Raw genomic sequence first — 18,779 nt, 5'->3', positions numbered from 1 at the left:
ATGGCATACAAAACGCCAATTGGCATGAGCCCCTTTCGGTTGGTGTATGACAAAGCTTGCCACTTACCAGTGGAAATAGAGCACAAAGCATATTGGGCCGTCAAGGAGTGCAATCTGAGTTTGGGTGGAGCCGGAGTTGAGAGGAAGCCACAATTAGCGGAGTTAGAATGTTTGAGGCTTGAGGCTTATGAGAACTCTAGACTTTACAAAGAGAAAATGAAAGCCGTACATGATAAGAACATAAGAGGTAAAGAATTTAAAGCCGGCGATCTAGTCCTTCTTTACAATTCTAGATTGAGATTGTTGCCCGAAAAACTAAGGTCAAAGTGGGAAGGTCCATACCAAGTAGAGAAGGCGGAACCCTATGGGGTTTACCATCTACGCCATCCCTCAAGTCCGGATATCTTCAAGGTCAATGGGCACCGTCTCAAGTTGTATCATGGTGAGCAAATGAAGAGCAACAAGGAGATTGAGGTATTTCTTTTGGAAGATGCACCTCTTGGCAAGGAGCAATGAGCTAGTGAAAGTCCAACTTAAGGACATTAAACAAAAGTGCTAGGTGGGAGACACCCCACCATGGTGAGATCTATCCTTTTTACACTTTTGTATATAATTCTTGAATTCTTCATTGTTTTGTGATTGCTTAGCTATAGTTTTGTTTGTCTAGGTTTGATTATGAATACCTTGGATAACTTGTTCATAAAGATTTACATTGATTTCTCCAAGGATGAATTGATTGTGTGGTAGAAGAACCCATCTTTGGGTTTTACATTGAGTTTTGGGTGCTTTTGACCCCGTTGGCTTGTTTAACCACTAAATTCATGACAATTAGGCATTCTTCATGTCTCCAAAAAAAAGGGGAGGGGGGAGGGTGCGCGTGCGCACACTATGCGCGTACGCGCCCATACGCATTCGCAGCTCCTAAGTCATTTTCCAGAGAGTTGTGCAAATTCTGGGCCAATTCTGAGCCCCAGGCACAACCACATTTGCGCATGCATGCACCTTGTGTGTACACGCCCATGGCCCATTTGCGCAAAAGCGCGCGTACACGCACTAGCCGCATCCGCTCCGATGTTGTAAGATGCAATCCTGAGCCATTTTCCTGAGAGTTATGCCCACGTTGGGCTAATATCATGCCAATGGCCTAACTCGACTCGCGCGTATGCGCACCTGGCGCGCACATGCACCTCAAACAAAATGCATATCGACGCGCCAGCGCACCGTGGGCGTCCGCGTCGATTGTAAAAATTCATCTTCTGGTACTTTTTCCCGAGAGTTGAGCCAAAGTTGTGCCCAATTTGTGCTGAGAGCACAACTCAGATGCAAGCGCAAGCGCACCTGGCGCTCGCGCGCACATCTGCACTTCACCGCTCCACGCGTACATGCACTGTACGCATCCGCGCCCCTACTGATTTCTGCCCATGCACACGCACGCGTGCATGGCGCGCGCACGCTGGTCTCGCGACCCAATCACTTTAGAGCGCACCCTTCTCTTTTCAATCCCCCCTCTCTTCTTACCTTCATTTCTCTTCTACAGCTCTCCTACCCTCCTACCACCTCTCAACCGCCACCATTGGTGGCAACCACCACCTCTGGCGGTCCCACACCTCTCTTTCCCCTCTCTTCTCCTTTACCCTCATTCCCTTCTCTCTCACTTACATACCCCATTTCTCCTTTCATTCTCAAGGTATGACTCATCTCCTTTCCTGTTTAGTTGTCTATTTTTCTTCTTCCTTTCCTTAGTTACATTCCCTTACTCTTCCTCTTAGTTAATTTTCATTCATGTTTTCTTTGTTTGTTATCTTTTCTTTCTATTTTCCATTTTTCTATGGGTGTTAAAAGTGAAGATTACTCTTGCATTGATGAGTTAGTTTGTCTTAATTGCTTTCCCTTGCGATGTGTGGCATGCTATGATGATTGATGATGCTTTGTAGGATGTTACATTGTCACCCTTCTCTAATTTTTGTCATAAAAGGGGATGCACATCAAGTGTTTGATGAAAGGCATACATAACTTTTTGGAGTTACATTTGACTTGGCTCTTTTATTTTGGTGTTCTTTCTCACTCACTTGCTTGTTCTTATATGCATCGAGCTTAATGCTCTTCTTGCTCCATCTCTACATGCTCATCCCTAAATTCTTGCCTCTTGTATTAATGTTAAGAGTGTATGCTTCTCATGCTTCTTGTTTGCATGCATATACCACTCTTCCATTACATGCTAGTGATTAGCCATGGTTTTCATTGTTTCCTTAGTTACATGCTGCAGCTGTCAAGTATCTAAGCCACTTATTCTCTTATGCTTTATCACTTCCATGAGTATTATCTCTTGATGCTTCTTTAAGCTTAATTTTTGCCACATTTCCCTCTTTTCTAGGATGGTCATCAAGAAAGACAAAGGAAAGGCATCCAAGAACGCACCCCCACGGTCCACTAGCAAGGCACAACAAGCACCTAGAGCCAAGCCCCCCCCCCTCAACAAGACAAGGAGCATTACTAACATTGATGATTTAGAAATGGACAATCCGGCTAGAGATCCGAACTAATTCCCCAACCACTATTGCGAACTTGCCTACCCCTTGATCAAAGTAAGGAACTATCATGTAGAGCCCCTTCTAGCCCCTCCGACTCATGTCATCCCTCTTGTCATGCCCCGCATCGAGCGGCGGCAATGGGAGTTCCTATTGAGGAAGCCACATGAAGCAAACTTGTCTTGGGTGATAGAATTTTACACCAATTACCACTCCTCGTCCCTCACATCGGTATTTGTGCGCCGAAGACAAGTTCTGTTCATAGAGGAAGCCATTAAAAATGTGCTTAAGACCGGACCGTTAGCGGAGGGGATTGATGTTTATCAAGAGATTTTGTCGGCACGATGCAAATATGAGTTTGATTGGGATGCCATCCTCATGGTCATTGCTATACCCGAATCATTTTGGATTCGAGGGAGGATGAGGCCGAGGCCCAAGGGCATTGACGCACGTTTTCTCACTAGCCCAAATTCTAGCCCATTATGTGCTTCCAAGCACCCATGGCTCATCTATCACTGCCGAGTTAGTCTTGTTGGTTTGGTGTGTCCTCACAGAGAGACCGGTTCATATTCCCCATCTCACTCGCCAAGCTATGGGCCGCGTCCACACTAAGGGGAACCTACCCTTTCCCGCTCTAGTGACCGACTTAGTTGCCGCAGCCGGTGTCCCCCGAGAGACGAAGGATCGGAGGGCCATGATCCCGATAGACGGTGATGTTGTTTCAAATGGGAGATATCTCTACCCTTCGGCGGACACCGAGGATCCGAACTCACCCATCCCCATGAGCATTCCCACCACCCGATATACCTCCAGAAGAAGCTTGATCGTTATGAGCGGCGCAACCAACGGCGATACACTTTTGTCAAGAAGCTTCTAAGTTGCTTAGCACCACCTATGGAAGAACCAGATATTTCCACATCCACCGGCACCGATAATGAAGATAGCGATAATGGAGAGGATGATGGACACTCGGAAGCCGATCAACCACTGTGTCTCACTCAAGGCACGGAGGACGTGCCAACTTCTAAGTGTGGGGAGGTCGGTCGGCCGACCGGTCTTCATAGGTAACACCTGAATAAATTTTGAATTTCTTTTGTTAAGTAGGATAGATTGCATTTGACATCCATTGCATGTTAGTTATCTCCTAATAAGTAAACTTGGTTAGAGTAATGACTTCTTTCCTAGGAAACTAGAACTTTAGGGCAAACTCACCAAATTAAAAATTTTTTTATGCTATGCTTGTTTGAAGATTGTAATTTGGAACATGAATTTTGAGCCAAGAACACAAGCAAGTGAGTTTTGAGCCTAATTGCGTGGCTACATCTTCTAGCCACTTACTTTCCTTCTTGTGTGCATTGTTCTCTCTACGATTGTGATCCTTAACTTGTTTGACTCTATATGTCCATTGTTATATGTATGAATGCATGTACATGATTGAGGCCATCAATTCACTTAGCCACTTACCCAAATGATCTTACCTTATAACAACCTTTGCAACCAATTTTGAGCCTACACTTAAGCCACTTATTCTTAATTTTAGCACATCACAAGCCAAAAGTGGAAAACCATGAATGTCCCTATTTTGAATCCTTGAATAGCTTAGGCTAGTGTGTGTGTGCCATTCAAGTGTGGGAAAATGAGAGGAAGCATCAGTTGAGGTAAAAGCATGTTATTGTTAAAAATATTGGAAAGTGGATACATACTCAGATAATTGATTAAATATATAGACCTTATGCATTGATATTCTTGTATATCGTTTGAAGAAAAAAAAAGGGGGAAAGAAAAAGAAAAGAGACCCAAATAAAAAAAAAGAAAAAAAATATAAAAAGAAGAAAAAGAGAAGCAATAAAAGGGGACAAAGTGCCCCAAAGTAAGACTCAAAGACAAATCAATGCATATGTGTAATGATCAAAAGTGAAAGCATGAGTATATGGAAGAGTGAGGAGTGGGTAGTTAGGTTAGTACATGATTATATAGGATGTTATATAGGTTAGGAGGGGAGGGTAAGTTACTCAAAGGATTCAACCTCTAGCCCACTTAGCTAAATATATAACCCTACCTTAACCCTAACCCCACTACAACCTAAGGAAAGATCTCATGATATATGTATGCATGCATAGAAAATTTGTTGATTGTTAGAGGAAGAACAAATTTTGGAAGAGCATGAAGTAGGAGAGGATTGAGTGATCAACCCTATACACTGAGCAAATAGAGTGCAAACACATCCGGTGAGGGGTTCGAAGTTCAATTCCTTGCTCCCGGCTATGCATATTTCACTTTGATGACAAAAAATGGTAGAGTTCATACATTGCCCATCATTTTGCCCTATGTGCATATATATATATGTGTCCTAGAAAGATTGATTTGCTCTTGACCAAGTAGATAGAAGCACACACCCTGGTTGCATTCATGTAGGTAGGTTGCATCCCATGAGTCCCACTCTCTTGTGATCCTTTGGTCTTTTGCTTTCCTTTAGCATGAGGACATGCTATACTTTAAGTGTGGGGAGGTTGATAAACCCCATTTCTAGGGTTTATCATGTGTAGATTTTAAGGGTTTTATCAATGATCTTCCACACTTATTCATGTAAAATTGCATGATTTTATGTTCCTCCCCCTACTTTGCCTCATAGATGAAAACATGCTTCTTTTGCATCAAAAATTGATATATCGTAATCCTCCTCTATTACCATTTGATGCCCTGATCGATTTGTTAAGTGGTTTCAGAAGTTATAGGGCGAAAATAGCTAAGAGGAGTGAAGGAAGCATGCATGAGTGGAAGGAGCATGGAATAAATTAAAGTTTTGAAGTTAGGACATGGGCGTGCGCGCACACCATGCGCGTACGCACAGATGAGCACCCCCAGAGCCGGCTCAGTAGAGCCGAACTAGAAGCTGGCGCGCTTACATGGCTAGGCCGTATTTCCTATGACGCGTGCGCACCGTACGCCTGCGCGTAGGTCACAAAAAATCCCAGGGGCGCGTACGCGTACTGTGTGCGTACGCGCCGATGTGCGCACGTGATTTTTTAAAAGGAAAACATGACCAGCGATTTCAGGGGATTCCAGGCCCAGTTTTGGAGCAGAATTTTGGAGGAAAAAGCTTAAGAAGAACAAGGATTAGAGGGGTTAGGACAATTAGTCATAATTGTAGATAATTTGGGTAGTTAGTTACATTTTATTTTTAGAGAGAGAAACTCCAACTTCTCTCCAGGATTTCACTTTCTCCATTGTAATTCTCCTTTGATTTCTTGGTGAGATCCATTGCTAATTCACTTTTACTTTGATATAAGGTATAGATCTACTCTTCTTCTACTCTCAATTAATGCTCTTTTGATTCAATCTCTTAGACTTAGATTTGTGACTTTGCTATCTTGAATTGTGATTAATGAGTTAAGGAATTTCATTCAATTGCTTGATTGTTGATGATTGTTTGGATTAGATAGCTTTGATTCAATTTTCTTCTCTCAATTACATCATGTCTTCTATGATTGCCTACCAATTGTTTGTGATAATGACAACCCTAGTTATGGAGTAGATTTCTCTCACTTGGCTTAGGGGTTGAGTTTTTGGAGACACTTGAGTAGTGAATATCAATTGTTGACTTGGAATTGAGAATTGCTAATTGACTTGGAGTGCACTAAAGCTAGACTTCCCTAGGGTGAGACTAGGACTTGTGACTCAAGTTAGTTACTCTCACTTGACTTTCCTCCATTACTAGGGGGTTAACTAAGTGAAGCAATAATCAACTCTTACCACAATTGAAGGAAACTATAATGATGGAACTTCCAATAATTACCCCTTAGCCAAGGCTTTTATCTCAATTAATTGTTGTTTACTTTTGTTAGCTTGAATTCTCGCACCAACTCTCAAAACCACAAAAGACTTCTTAATCAATGATGTGTATTCTAAGACAATTCTTAGGGAGAACGACCCGGGATCAATACTCTCGGTCATAGTTTTTAGAATTGTTTGATGCGATATTTGCGTGTTGGTTAGACTATACTCACGATTGGATTCATTGCTAATTTCTAACCGGCATACGAATATTTCGGTTCATCAAAATGCAGTTGTCCGACCGATCTCCATGGGTAACAAATCCTTTCTCAACACCAATTCTTGATCTTCTTTGTTAGATTAGTTATTACATTGCATGATAGGTTGCGTGTTAGTTAGAATTTGTACATATTTTACCACTTCCCTTTTATGTTAGGACTACTTGGTTAAGGTGATGATTTCTTTTCTATGAAACTGTTTTAGGGCACCTCAATTGATTTGAGTGAAAACTTTTCATAAAACTTGCTTGAATCATATATATATTGTGGAACAAGATTTTTGAGCTAAGAACACAAGCTTGTGAGATTTGAGCCTAATGTCGTGGTTACACATTATAACCACTTATTTTCCCTTCTTGTGTGCATTATTCTCTTCCTATGATTATAATCTTTGATTTGTTTGATTCTTTATGTCCATTATTCCGTGTATTAATGCATTTATATGATTGAGGCCATCGTTTCATTTAGCTCACTTACCCAAATAGCCTTACCCTTTATCTTCCATTATTAGCCAACTTTGAGCCTACGCTTAACCCACTTGTTTTTAATTTAGCACATTACAAGCCAAAAGCGGAAAACAATAAAAGTCCCTATTTGGATCTTTGATTAGCTTAGGCTAGTGAGTGTGAGTATCATTCAAGTGTGGGAAACTTGGGACATTGGGTGAATAAAAGGGTAGTTTCATAATTTTTGTCAAAAATATTGGGAATTGGGTGCATGCTCATGTATTAATCAAATGTAAAACCTTATGCATTGATATTCTTGTACATAAAACAAATGAGAAAGACAAAAGAAAAAGAAAACAAAATTATATGGAAAAGAAAAGAAAAAAATAGAAATAGAACGAAAAAAAAGAAAGAAAGAAAAAAAAGGGGGGACAAAATGCCCCAAAGTAAAGTTCAATAAAGATCACTGCATATGAGTTGTGATAGAAGAAAAAAATGCATGAGCATGTGAAAAAAAGTGAAAAATGGGTATTTAGGTTAGTTTTGAATTGTATAGGTTGTCATAGTTTAGGTGGGAAGTTTAAGCTTATCAAAGATTCAAATTTCAAGCTCACTTAACCATATATGCATCCTACCTTGACCCTAACCCCATTACAACCTATGAAAAGACCTCATGATACTTGTATGCATGCATGAAATAAATGTTGATTGTCGAAAGAAAAACAAATCTTAGAAAGCATGATTAGGGGAGAGTTGAGTGAATCAACCCTAAACACTTGAGCAAATAGAGTGCAAACACTACCGGTGAGGGTTCGATTGCTTAATTACATGTTTTCCACCTATGATCATCACTCCTCATGCAAGTTTGTAAAAATATTTAATAGCTCAATTCAATTGTGGTTTGGCTTGGTTGTTAATACCTTTAGCCCTTGAGCTTATATTAGTTCTCTTGGAAATTGATTTATTTTGCCCAAGCAATTCATGTAGATAGTTGCATATAGGTAGATTGCATTTAGTTAGACTTCATTGAATAAATGTTGATACCCCTTGTTTCTCTCTTGGTTTAAGCATGAGGACATGCTTGGTTTAAGTGTGGGGAGGTTGATAAACCCCATTTGTAGGGTTTATCTTGTATTGAATTTAAGGGATTTTATGACCTTTTACCCCCATTTATCCAATGAAATAGCATGGTTTTTGTTATTCTCCTTTAATTGTGCATAAAAGTGAAAACATGCTTTTTAGGTCTTAACGTGGCTAAATTTAATTCACATTGACTCCATTAGATGCCTTGATGTGTTTGTTAAGTGATTTCAGGTTTAGGAGGCAAAGATTGGATCAAGGGAATAAAGGAAAAGCATGTAAAAATGGAGAACTCATGAAGAAATGAAGGAATCGCAAAAGCTGTCAAGCCGACCTCTTCGCACTCAATCGACCATAACTTGAGCTACAGAGGTCCAAATGATGTGTTTCTAGTTGCGTTGGAAAGCTAACATCCGGGGATTCGAAATAATATAAGATTTGCTATAGTTGCATCGCGGATAGGGGTGCGCACGCGCACGGTACACGTACGCGCCGATGGGTGCACATGATCCATTTAATGCAACTCGTGGCCAGCAATTTTAGAAGTCTTGTGGGCCCAATCCAACTCCTTTCTAATGCTATTTAAGCCAAGTATTGAATGGGAATTAACATACTTTTGATCATTAGCCATAGTTTAAGTTTTAGAAGTAGTTAGAGTTAGTTTCTAGAGAGAGAAGCTCTCTATTTTCTCTAGAATTAGGATTAGGTTTAGATCTAGATCTAGTTCTTCTCTCTCTTCTAATTTTCCTTTTCTTTCCTTAATTGTTCTCTTGTTGTTGTAGAATTTTTTCTTCTCTTGTAATTCCTTTGTATTTTTAGTTGTAGTTTATGAACTTTCTTTTGTAGATCTACATTTCTTCTTCAATGCAATTGGTAAGTTCTTTGTTGTTTCCTGATTGTTTTCCTTTTCTATTGTTGTTCCCTTGCTATTCGAGTTAGATCTCTCTTTAATTCTTGCAATTCATGTTGTTTACTTTTATTGCCTTCTATGTGTTTGTTAAAATGCTTTTTTTCGATATGAGTTTACTTTTCTATTGTTTTGCCTTTCTATTGTTAATATCTTACTTTTGTAGTTGTAGATTCCTTTAATTCTTGCAATTTACTATGCTTTTCTTTTGTGCCTTTCAAGTGTTTGATGAAATGCTTGGTTGGATTTTAGAATAGATTTTGGTGCTCTTGGCTTGGGAAGGTAAGTTAGGAACTTTTGAGTTACTAATGTCCAAGTGATTGATGATTGGGAGCCATTAACTCTAGATCTCACTAATTGATTTGGTGGAGAACTAGGACTTATGGACTTGGATTGACCATAGCTCTTTTGACTTTCCATTATTAGTTAGAGGATGACTTAATGGGATTGATCCTTGCCAATTCTCATGTTGTGGTTAGTGATTAGGATAGAGATCTTTGACCACCGAACCTTGCCAAGACCTTTTTAGCTATTAGTTAACTTTCTTGTCATTTATCTTTCATGTCTCTTATCAAAAACCCCAAAACATATCTCATAACCAATAATAAGAATACTTTATTGTAATTACTAGGGAGAACGACCCGAGGTTTAAATACTTCGGTTTATAGATTTTAGGGGTTTGTTACTCGTGACAAACAAATTTTTGTATGAAAGGATTAGTGTTGGTTTAGAAACTATATTGCAATGAACTTTCATTTGTGAATTCGAAACCATCAAAAGTCCTATCATCAAAATGAACCGAAATATTCGTATGCCGGTTAGAAATTAGCAATGAATCCAATCGTGAGTATAGTCTAACTAATACACAAATATCGCATCAAAAATTCTAAAATCTATGACCGAGAATATTGATCATGGGTCGTTCTCCGCAGGAATTGCCTTAGAATGCACATCATTGATTAGGAAGTCTTTTGTGGTTTTGAGAGTTGGTGCAAGAATTCAAGCTAACAAAAGTAAACAACAATTAATTGAGATAAAAGCCTTGGCTAAGGGGTAATTATTGGAAGTTCCATCATTATAGTTTCCTTCAATTGTGGTAAGAGTTGATTACTACTTCACTTAGTTAACCCCCTAGTAATGGAGGAAAGTCAAGTGAGAGTAACTAACTTGAGTCACAAGTCCTAATCTCACCCTAGGGAAGTCTAGCTTTAGTGCACTCCAAGTCAATTAGCAATTCTCAATTCCTAGTTAACAATTGTTATTCACTACTCAAGTGTCTCCAATAACTCAACCCCTAAGCCAAATAAGAGAAATCTACTCCATAAGCAGAGTTGTCATTATCACGAATAATTGGTAGGCAATCATAGAAGACATGATGTAATTGAGAGAAGAAAATTGAATCAAAGCTATCTAATCCAAACAATCATCAACAATCAAGCAATTGAATAAAATTCCTCAATTCATTAATCACAATTCAAGATAGCAAAGTCACAAATCTAGATCTAAGAGATTGAATCAAAAGAGCATTAATTGAGAGTAGAAGAATGGTGCACGAAATTGTGATCTCAGGCAACGGCGCCAAAAACTTTGTACGCACGTCTTAATAAATCGTTTTTCATTCACAACTTCGATACAACTAACCAGCAAGTGCACTGGGTCGTCCAAGTAATAAAACCTTACGTGAGTAAGGGTCGATCCTACGGAGATTGTTGGTATGAAGCAAGCTATGGTCATCTTGTAAATCTCAGTCAGGCGGATAATAATTGATTATGGAGTTTTCGAAAATAAATAATAAATAGATAGAAAATAAAGATAGAAATACTTATGTATATCATTGGTGAGAATTTCAGATAAAGGTATAGAGATGCTTTCGTCCCTCTGAACTTCTGCTTTCCTGCTGTCTTCATCCAATCAGTCCTACTCCTTTCTATGGCTGGCTTTATGTAAGGACATCACCATTGTCAATGGCTACTTTTCATCCTCTCTGTGAAAATGGTCCGATGCGCTGTCATTGCATGGCTAATCATCTGGAGGCATCACCGTGGTCAATGGCTGCATCCTATCCTCTTGTGAAAATGGTCCAAATGCTCTATCACAGCACGGCTAATCATCTGAGGTTCTCGATCATACTGGAATAGGATTCACCCTCCTTTTGCGTCTGTCACTACGCCCAGCACTCGCGAGTTTGAAGCTCGTCACAGTCATTCAATCCCTGAATCCTACTCGGAATACCACAGACAAGGTTTAGACTTTCTGGATTCTCATGAATGCTGCCATTAATCTAGCTTATACCACGAAGATTCTGATTAAGAGATCCAAGAGATAATCATCCAATCTAAGGTGGAACGGAAGTGGTTGTCAGGCACGCGTTCATGGGGGAATGATGATGATTGTCACGTTCATCACATTCATGTTGAAGTGCGAATGAATATCTTAGAAGCGGAATAAGTTGAGTTGAATAGAAAAACAGTAGTACTTTGCATTAATTCATGAGGAACAGCAGAGCTCCACACCTTAATCTATGGAGTGTAGAAACTCTACCGTTTGAAAATACATAAGTGAATGGTTCAGGCATGGCCGAATGGCCAGCCCCCAAAATGTGATCACAGGATCAAAAATACAATCTAAGATCTTCCAAAAATGTCAAATACAATAGTAAAAAGTCCTATTTATACTAAACTAGTTACTAGGGTTTACAGAAGTAAGTAATTGATGCATAAATCTACTTCCGGGGCCCACTTGGTGTGTGTTTGGGCTGAGCTTTAGCTTTCCACGTGCAGAGGCTTCTTTTGGAGTTGAACGCCAGTTTGTAACATATTTCTGGCGTTCAACTCTGGCTTGTGACGTGTTTCTGGCGTTTAACTCTAGACTGTAGTGTAGAACTGGCGTTCAACGCCCATTTACGTCATCTAAACTCGGCCAAAGTATGGACTATTACATATTGCTGGAAAGCCCTGGATGTCTACCTTCCAACGCAATTGGAAGCACGCCATGTTGAGTTCTGTAGCTCCAGAAAATCCACTTTGAGTGCAGGGAGGTCAGAATCCAACAACATCAGCAGTCTTTCTTCAACCTCTGAATCTGATTTTTGCTCAAGTCCCTCAATTTCAGCCAGAAAATACCTGAAATCACAGAAAAACACACAAACTCTTAGTAAAGTCCAGAAATGTGAATTTAACATAAAAACTAATGAAAACATCCCTAAAAGTAACTAGATTCTACTAAAAATATACTAAAAATAATGCCAAAAAGCGTATAAATTATCCGCTCATCAAAGAAGAGTATATTTATAACTTGTATCAAAGTAAAAGTGAATTAGCAACAATAGTAAACCCCTAGGAATTGCAATAAAGCGTCTTGTTCTTGGTTATGGAGTATTATTTGGGGTTTTTGGGATAAGAGACATGAAATGTAAATGGCAATGAAATTCAAATAACAAAAAGGCCTTGGCAAGGGTTGGTGGTCAAGGATCTCTATCCTTATCACTAACCACAACATGAGAATTGGCAAGGATCAATCCCACTAAGTCAACCCCTAACTAACAGTAGAGGAAAGTCAAGTGAGCTATATCAATCCAAGTCCATAAGTCCTAGTTTTCCACCAAATCAATTAGTGATTTCTAGCGTTAATGGCTTCCAATCATCAATCACTTGGACAGTAGTAACTCAAGAGTTCCTAAGTTACCTTTCCAAACCAAGAGCACTAAAATTCTACTCTAAAATCCAACCAAACATTTCATCAAACACTTGGAAGGCATAAAAAGAAATCATGGCAAAATTGCAAGAAAAGTAAATCTACACTACTCAATTGCAAGAAATTAAACAACAACAAAGCAAATCAATAATAAAGGAACATGAATCATAAATTGCATTAAAGGAAAATAAAAGAACAAAAGTGCATCAACATAAAAGTAGAGAAGTACAAGAATTAAATGCTAAAGTAGAGAGAAGAGATGTAGAAGAGGAAGAATTGATAAAGGAAAAGTAAATCTAAGCATGAAATTAACCTAGATCTAAGAATTCCTAATCTAGATCTAACCTAATCCTAATTCTATAGAGAAGAGAGAGCTTCTCTCTCTAGAAACTAACTAAAGCATGATAAAACTAAAATAAAACTCACTAACTAACTAGATGTCTCATCCCTCTTTAATCCTTGGGTTAAATAGCAATAGAAATGAGTTGGATTGGGCCTAAAATGCCTTAGAATTCGCTGGCCACGAGTTGCATTAAGTGAAGCATGTGCAACCATCGGTGCGTACGCGTACCGTACACGTGCGCGCCCCTATGCACGGTGCAACTATGTCAAATCTTATATCATTTCAAAGCCCTGGATGTTAGCTTTCCAACACAACTAGAACCGCATCATTTGGACCTTTGTAGCTCAAGTTATGGTCGATTAAGTGCAAAGAGGTCGGCTTGACAACTTTTGCGATTCCTTCATTTCTTCATGAGTTCTCCATTTTTACATGCTTTTCCTTTATTCCCTTGATCCAATCTTTGCCTCCTAAATCTGAAATCACTTAACAAACATATCAAGGCATCTAACGGAATTAAGGTGAATTAAATTTAGCTATTCTAAGACTGTTCATACCCTGGGTCGAGCTGTCCGACCTGGGATGATTAGCAACAAAGCGACCGACCTCTTCAGGTCAAACCATCCGACCTCTTCTCAAAGAGCTCGGCCAAATCGTCAGGAAAGCCCAAAAAGGGCCCAAATCGAGGAACATGACCCCAATCCAAAGGCAGCCCAAAGCCTACAGAGAGAATGGCGGTTCTCTTAAAGATAAGCTGACCTCACTCAAAGATAAGATAAGATAAGATAACTAACTTATCTTATCTAAAAAGGTCATTCCAAACCATTATAAATACACTGGAGCACCCAGGTATAACTCATACTCTGATTCTACAAAAAACCTGTTAATACCCTTGCTAACTTAAGCATCGGAGTCCTTTTCAGGTATCCCCACCCTCTGGTGACGAAGGATCAGTAGTGCAGTCAGTCCAACAAGTCGGATACAACAGTTCCGGCCGCCCCACACCATCCGGACACGTCAGCACTGATCAGCACAGAATATCTCATCTGAGATCGACCTACAGTTTCAGGTAACCCTCAGAACATTAGAATCGTTGCCGGGGAACCTTGAAGTCATCCCATCACCATGGCGGACGACCATGACAACGACCACGATTCAGATCTAGAAGATAGAACGCCGCACAAGAATGTGGACACTACACCAAAAGATACCCCTCAACCTAACAAAAACAACGATTCACCAAATATGGGAGTCGTGGAGGCACTTCAAGATCGCTTAAAGCAACTAGAAAAAGAGGTGGAGCATCAACGAGAAGGGAAGTTAGGCGACGCCGCGAGTTAGATGACAAGCTCCTAAAACTCGAAGCAGATCTTAAGGCCAAAACTACTCGATCCGGTGATGAGGACGACTCACGTAAAGACCAAGACCCATTCACCAAAGAGATCATGAGAACCAGAATCCCAAAGGACTTTAAACTTCCCGACATGACTTTATACGATCGCACGGCAGATCCCTGATGAGCGGATAATTTATACGCTTTTTGGCATTGTTTTTAGTATGTTTTTAGTAGGATCTAGTTACTTTTAGGGATGTTTTCCTTAGTTTTTATGCTAAATTCACATTTCTGGACTTTACTATGAGTTTGTGTGTTTTTCTGTAATTTCAGGTATTTTCTGGCTGAAATTGAGGGACTTGAGCAGAAATCAGATTCAGAGGTTGAAGAAGGACTGCTGATGCTGTTGGATTCTGACCTCCCTGCACTCAAAGTGGATTTTCTGGAGCTACAGAACTTGAAATGGCGCGCTTCCAATTGCGTTGGAAAGTAGACATCCAGGGCTTTCCAGAAATATATAATAGTCCATACTTTGGCCAAGAATAGACGACGTAAACTGGCGTTCAACGCCAGCCTTCTGCCCAAATCTGGCGTCCAGCGCCAGATAAGGATCCAAAACCAGAGTTGAACGCCCAAACTGGCACAGAAACTGGCATTCAAATCCAAAAATGGCCTCTGCACGTGGAACACTTAAGCTCAGCCCAAACACACACCAAGTGGGCCCCGGAAGTGGATTTATGCATCAATTACTTACTCATGTAAACCCTAGTGACTAGTTTATTATAAATAGGACCTTTTACTAATCTTTTGATCATCTTAGGATCTTAGGATCATCTTTGAACGCATTGTTCTTAGATCAAGGGGGCTGGCCATCTCGGCCATGCCTGGACCTTCACTTATGTATTTTCAACGGTAGAGTTTCTACACTCCATAGATTAAGGTGTGGAGCTCTGCTGTTCCTCAAAGATTAATGCAAGTACTACTGTTTTCTATTCAATTCTTCTTATTTCTCTTCTAAGATATCCATTCGCACCCAAGAAACGTGATGAAGGTGATGATTATGTGTGACGCTCATCATCCTTCTCCCTTATGAACGCGTGCCTGACAAACACTTCTGTTCTACATGAATTAAGCTAGAATGAGTATCTCTTAGATCTCCTAACCAGAATCTTCGTGGCGTAAGCTAGAATGATGGCGGCATTCAAGAGAATCCGGAAGGTCTAAACCTTGTCTGTGGTATTCCGAGTAGGATTCAATGATTGAATGACTGTGACGAGCTCCGAACTCGTGATTGCAGGGCGTTAGTGACAGACGCAAAAGGATAGTAAATCCTATTCCAGCATGATCGAGAACCGACAGATGAATAGCCGTGCCGTGACAGGGTGCGTGAGCAGATTATTCACTGAGAGGATAAGATGAAGCCATTGACAAATGTGATGCCTCCAGACGATTAGCCGTGCCGTGACAGGGCATTGGATCATTTTCCCGAGAGATGACCGAAAGTAGCCATTGACAGTGGTGATGTATCACATAAAGCCAGCCATGAAAAGGAGTAAGACTGAATTGATGAAGATAGCAGGAAAGCAGAGGTTCAGAGGAACGAAAAGCATCTCCATTCGCTTATCTGAAATTCCTGCCAATGAATCTACATAAGTATCTCTATCCCTTTTATTGTTTATTTTAATCTAATAAAATATCATGTTTAAATCCGCCTGACTGAGATTTGCAAGGTGACCATAGCTTGCTTCATACCAACAATCTCCGTGGGATTCGACCCTTACTCACGTAAGGTATTACTTGGACGACCCAGTGCACTTGCTGGTTAGTTGAACGGAGTTGTGTCCACACATAGAGCCACAATGAGGATTCAATACAATTATATATTGTTAATCACACACAAGTACAAAGAACGTGGAACACAATTTCGTGCATCAAGTTTTTGGCGCCGTTGCCGGGGACTGTTTGAGTTTGGACAACTGACGGTTCATCTTGTTGCTCAGATTAGGTAATTTTCTTTTTATTTTATTTTCAAAAATTTTTCAAAAATATTTCTAAAATTTTTCTCATCTGTTTTCGAAAAAAATAAAAATGTTTTCAAAAAAATTTTAGATTCAGAATTTTTAAGAATGAATTCTAGTGTTTCATGAAGCATGTGAAGCCTGGCTGGCTGTAAAGCCATGTCTAAAATTATTTGGATTGAGGCAGCAATTTGTTATCAAGAGCAAGCTAGTTGGAGTTAATCCACCTGCTACTGTTTCTGATTTACATGCTAAAGCTTGGCTGGCCATTGGCCATGTCTAGTGTTTTGGACCGGAGCTTTCATTGAAAGCTTGGCTGGCTAGTGAGCCATGTCTAATTCCTGGACTGAAGCTTTAGACTAACATGGCAAGATTCCTGGAATTCATATTAAAAATTTTGGAATCCTTATTTTTCTTTTAATTTTTCGAAAAATATAAAATAAAAATCCAAAAAAATTAGAAAATCATAAAAATCAAAAATATTTTGTGTTTCTTGTTTGAGTCTTGAGTCACATTATAAGTTTGGTGTCACTTGCATATGCATCTTGCATTTTTTCGAAAATTCATGCATTCATAGTGTTCTTCATGATCTTCAAGTTGTTCTTGGTAAGTCTTCTTGTTTGATCTTGATGATTTTTTTTGTTTTGTGTCTTTTCATGTTTATCATATGCATTTTTGAATTCTTAGTGCCTAAGCATTAAAGAATTCTAAGTTTGGTGTCTTGCATGTTTTCTTTGCATTAAAAGTTTTTCAAAATTGTGTCTATGATGTTCATCTTGGCATTCAAGGTGTTCTTGGTGTTCATCTTGACATTCATAGCATTCTTGCATGCATCACATGTTTTGATCTAAAAATTTCATGCATTGCATAATTTTCATGTTTTTCATAAAAATTTCAAAAATCAAAAAAAAAAAATATCTTTCCCTTTTTCTCTCCTCAAATTCGAAAATTTGGATTGACTTTTTCAAAAATTTTTAAAATCAAGTTGTTTCTTATGAGTCAAATCAAATTTTCAATTTGAAAATCTTATCTTTTTCAAAATCTTTTTCAAAAATCAAATCTTTTTCAAAATTATTAGTTATTTTCGAAAATTTCAAAAATATTTTTCAAAAATCTTTTTCTTATTTTTATACCAAATTTTCGAAAATAACATGATCAATTAATGTTTTGATTCAAAAATTTGAAGTTTGTTACTTGCTTGTTAAGAAAGATTCAAACTTTAAGTTCTAGAATCATATCTTGTGATTTCTTATGAATCAAGTCATTAATTGAGATTTTAAAAATCAAATCTTTTTCAAAACTAACTTCAATCATATCTTTTCAAAATATCTTCTTATCTTATCTTTTTCAAAATATCTTTTCAAAATATCTTTTCTAACTTCCTAACTTCTTATCTTTTCAAAATTTGTTTCAACTAACTAACTAACTTTTTGTTTGTTTCTTAACTTTTTCAAAACCACCTAACTAACTCTCTCTCTCTCTCAATTTTCGAAAATATCTTCTCCCTTTTTCAAAACTTTCTTTTTAATTAACTAATTATTTTTATTTTTTATTTCAAAAAATTTTTCGAAAAAAAAAATACTAACAATTTTCAAAAACTATTTTCAAAAATCACTAACTCTTTTTCAAAATAATTTTTGAAAATTATTCCTCCCCCATCTCATTCTATTTATTTATTCATATCCTAACATCTCATCTCACATCTCTTCCATTCGTATAGTTGCATCTCTTCCTTTACATCACGTGCTTTGTCTCCCCCTCTTCTCTTCCACTCACAAGGGGATCCCTATACTGTGGTATAAAGGATCTCTATTATTATTATTATTTTTCTGTGCCTTCTTCTTTGTCATATGAGCAGGAGCAAGGATAAGAACATTCTTGTGGAAGCAGATCCAGAACCTGAAAGGACTCTGAAGAGAAAATTAAGAGAAGCTAAATTACAACAATCCAGAGAAAACCTTTCAGAAATTTTTGAACAGGCAGAGGAGATGGCAGCCGAAAATAATAATAATGCAAGGAGGATGCTTGGTGACTTTACTGCACCTAATTCCAATTTACATGGAAGAAGCATCTCCATTCCTGCCATTGGAGCAAACAACTTTGAGCTGAAACCTCAGTTAGTTTCTCTGATGCAGCAGAACTGCAAGTTTCATGGACTTCCATCTGAAGATCCTTTTCAGTTCTTAACTGAGTTCTTGCAGATATGTGATACTGTTAAGACTAATGGAATAGATCCTGAAGTCTACAGGCTCATGCTTTTCCCTTTGCTGTAAGAGACAGAGCTAGATTATGGTTGGATTCTCAACCTAAAGACAGCCTGAACTCTTGGGATAAGCTGGTCACAGCTTTCTTAGCCAAGTACTTTCCTCCTCAAAACTGAGC

General features: G+C 38.8%; 1 protein-coding gene across 1 annotated transcript; it reads left to right on the top strand.

Moving 5' to 3' along the window:
* Positions 1-516, top strand: LOC112785991 (uncharacterized). Its single transcript, XM_025829412.1, has one exon. The coding sequence runs from the start codon at positions 1-3 to the stop codon at positions 514-516; it is 516 nt and encodes a 171-aa protein (XP_025685197.1).
* The last annotated feature ends 18,263 nt before the right edge of the window (positions 517-18,779 follow it).

This window comes from Arachis hypogaea, chromosome 20 (assembly GCF_003086295.3).
Source record: "Arachis hypogaea cultivar Tifrunner chromosome 20, arahy.Tifrunner.gnm2.J5K5, whole genome shotgun sequence".
In the NCBI taxonomy this organism is placed as follows: domain Eukaryota; kingdom Viridiplantae; phylum Streptophyta; class Magnoliopsida; order Fabales; family Fabaceae; genus Arachis; species Arachis hypogaea.
Note: the sequence above shows the minus strand (reverse complement) of the source record. Positions and strands in the feature narration are given on the sequence as shown.

Excerpts from the sequence above, each read along its gene's own strand:
- LOC112785991 (XM_025829412.1), top strand. The coding sequence starts at position 1 with ATGGCATACAAAACGCCAATTGGCATGAGCCCCTTTCGGTTGGTGTAT.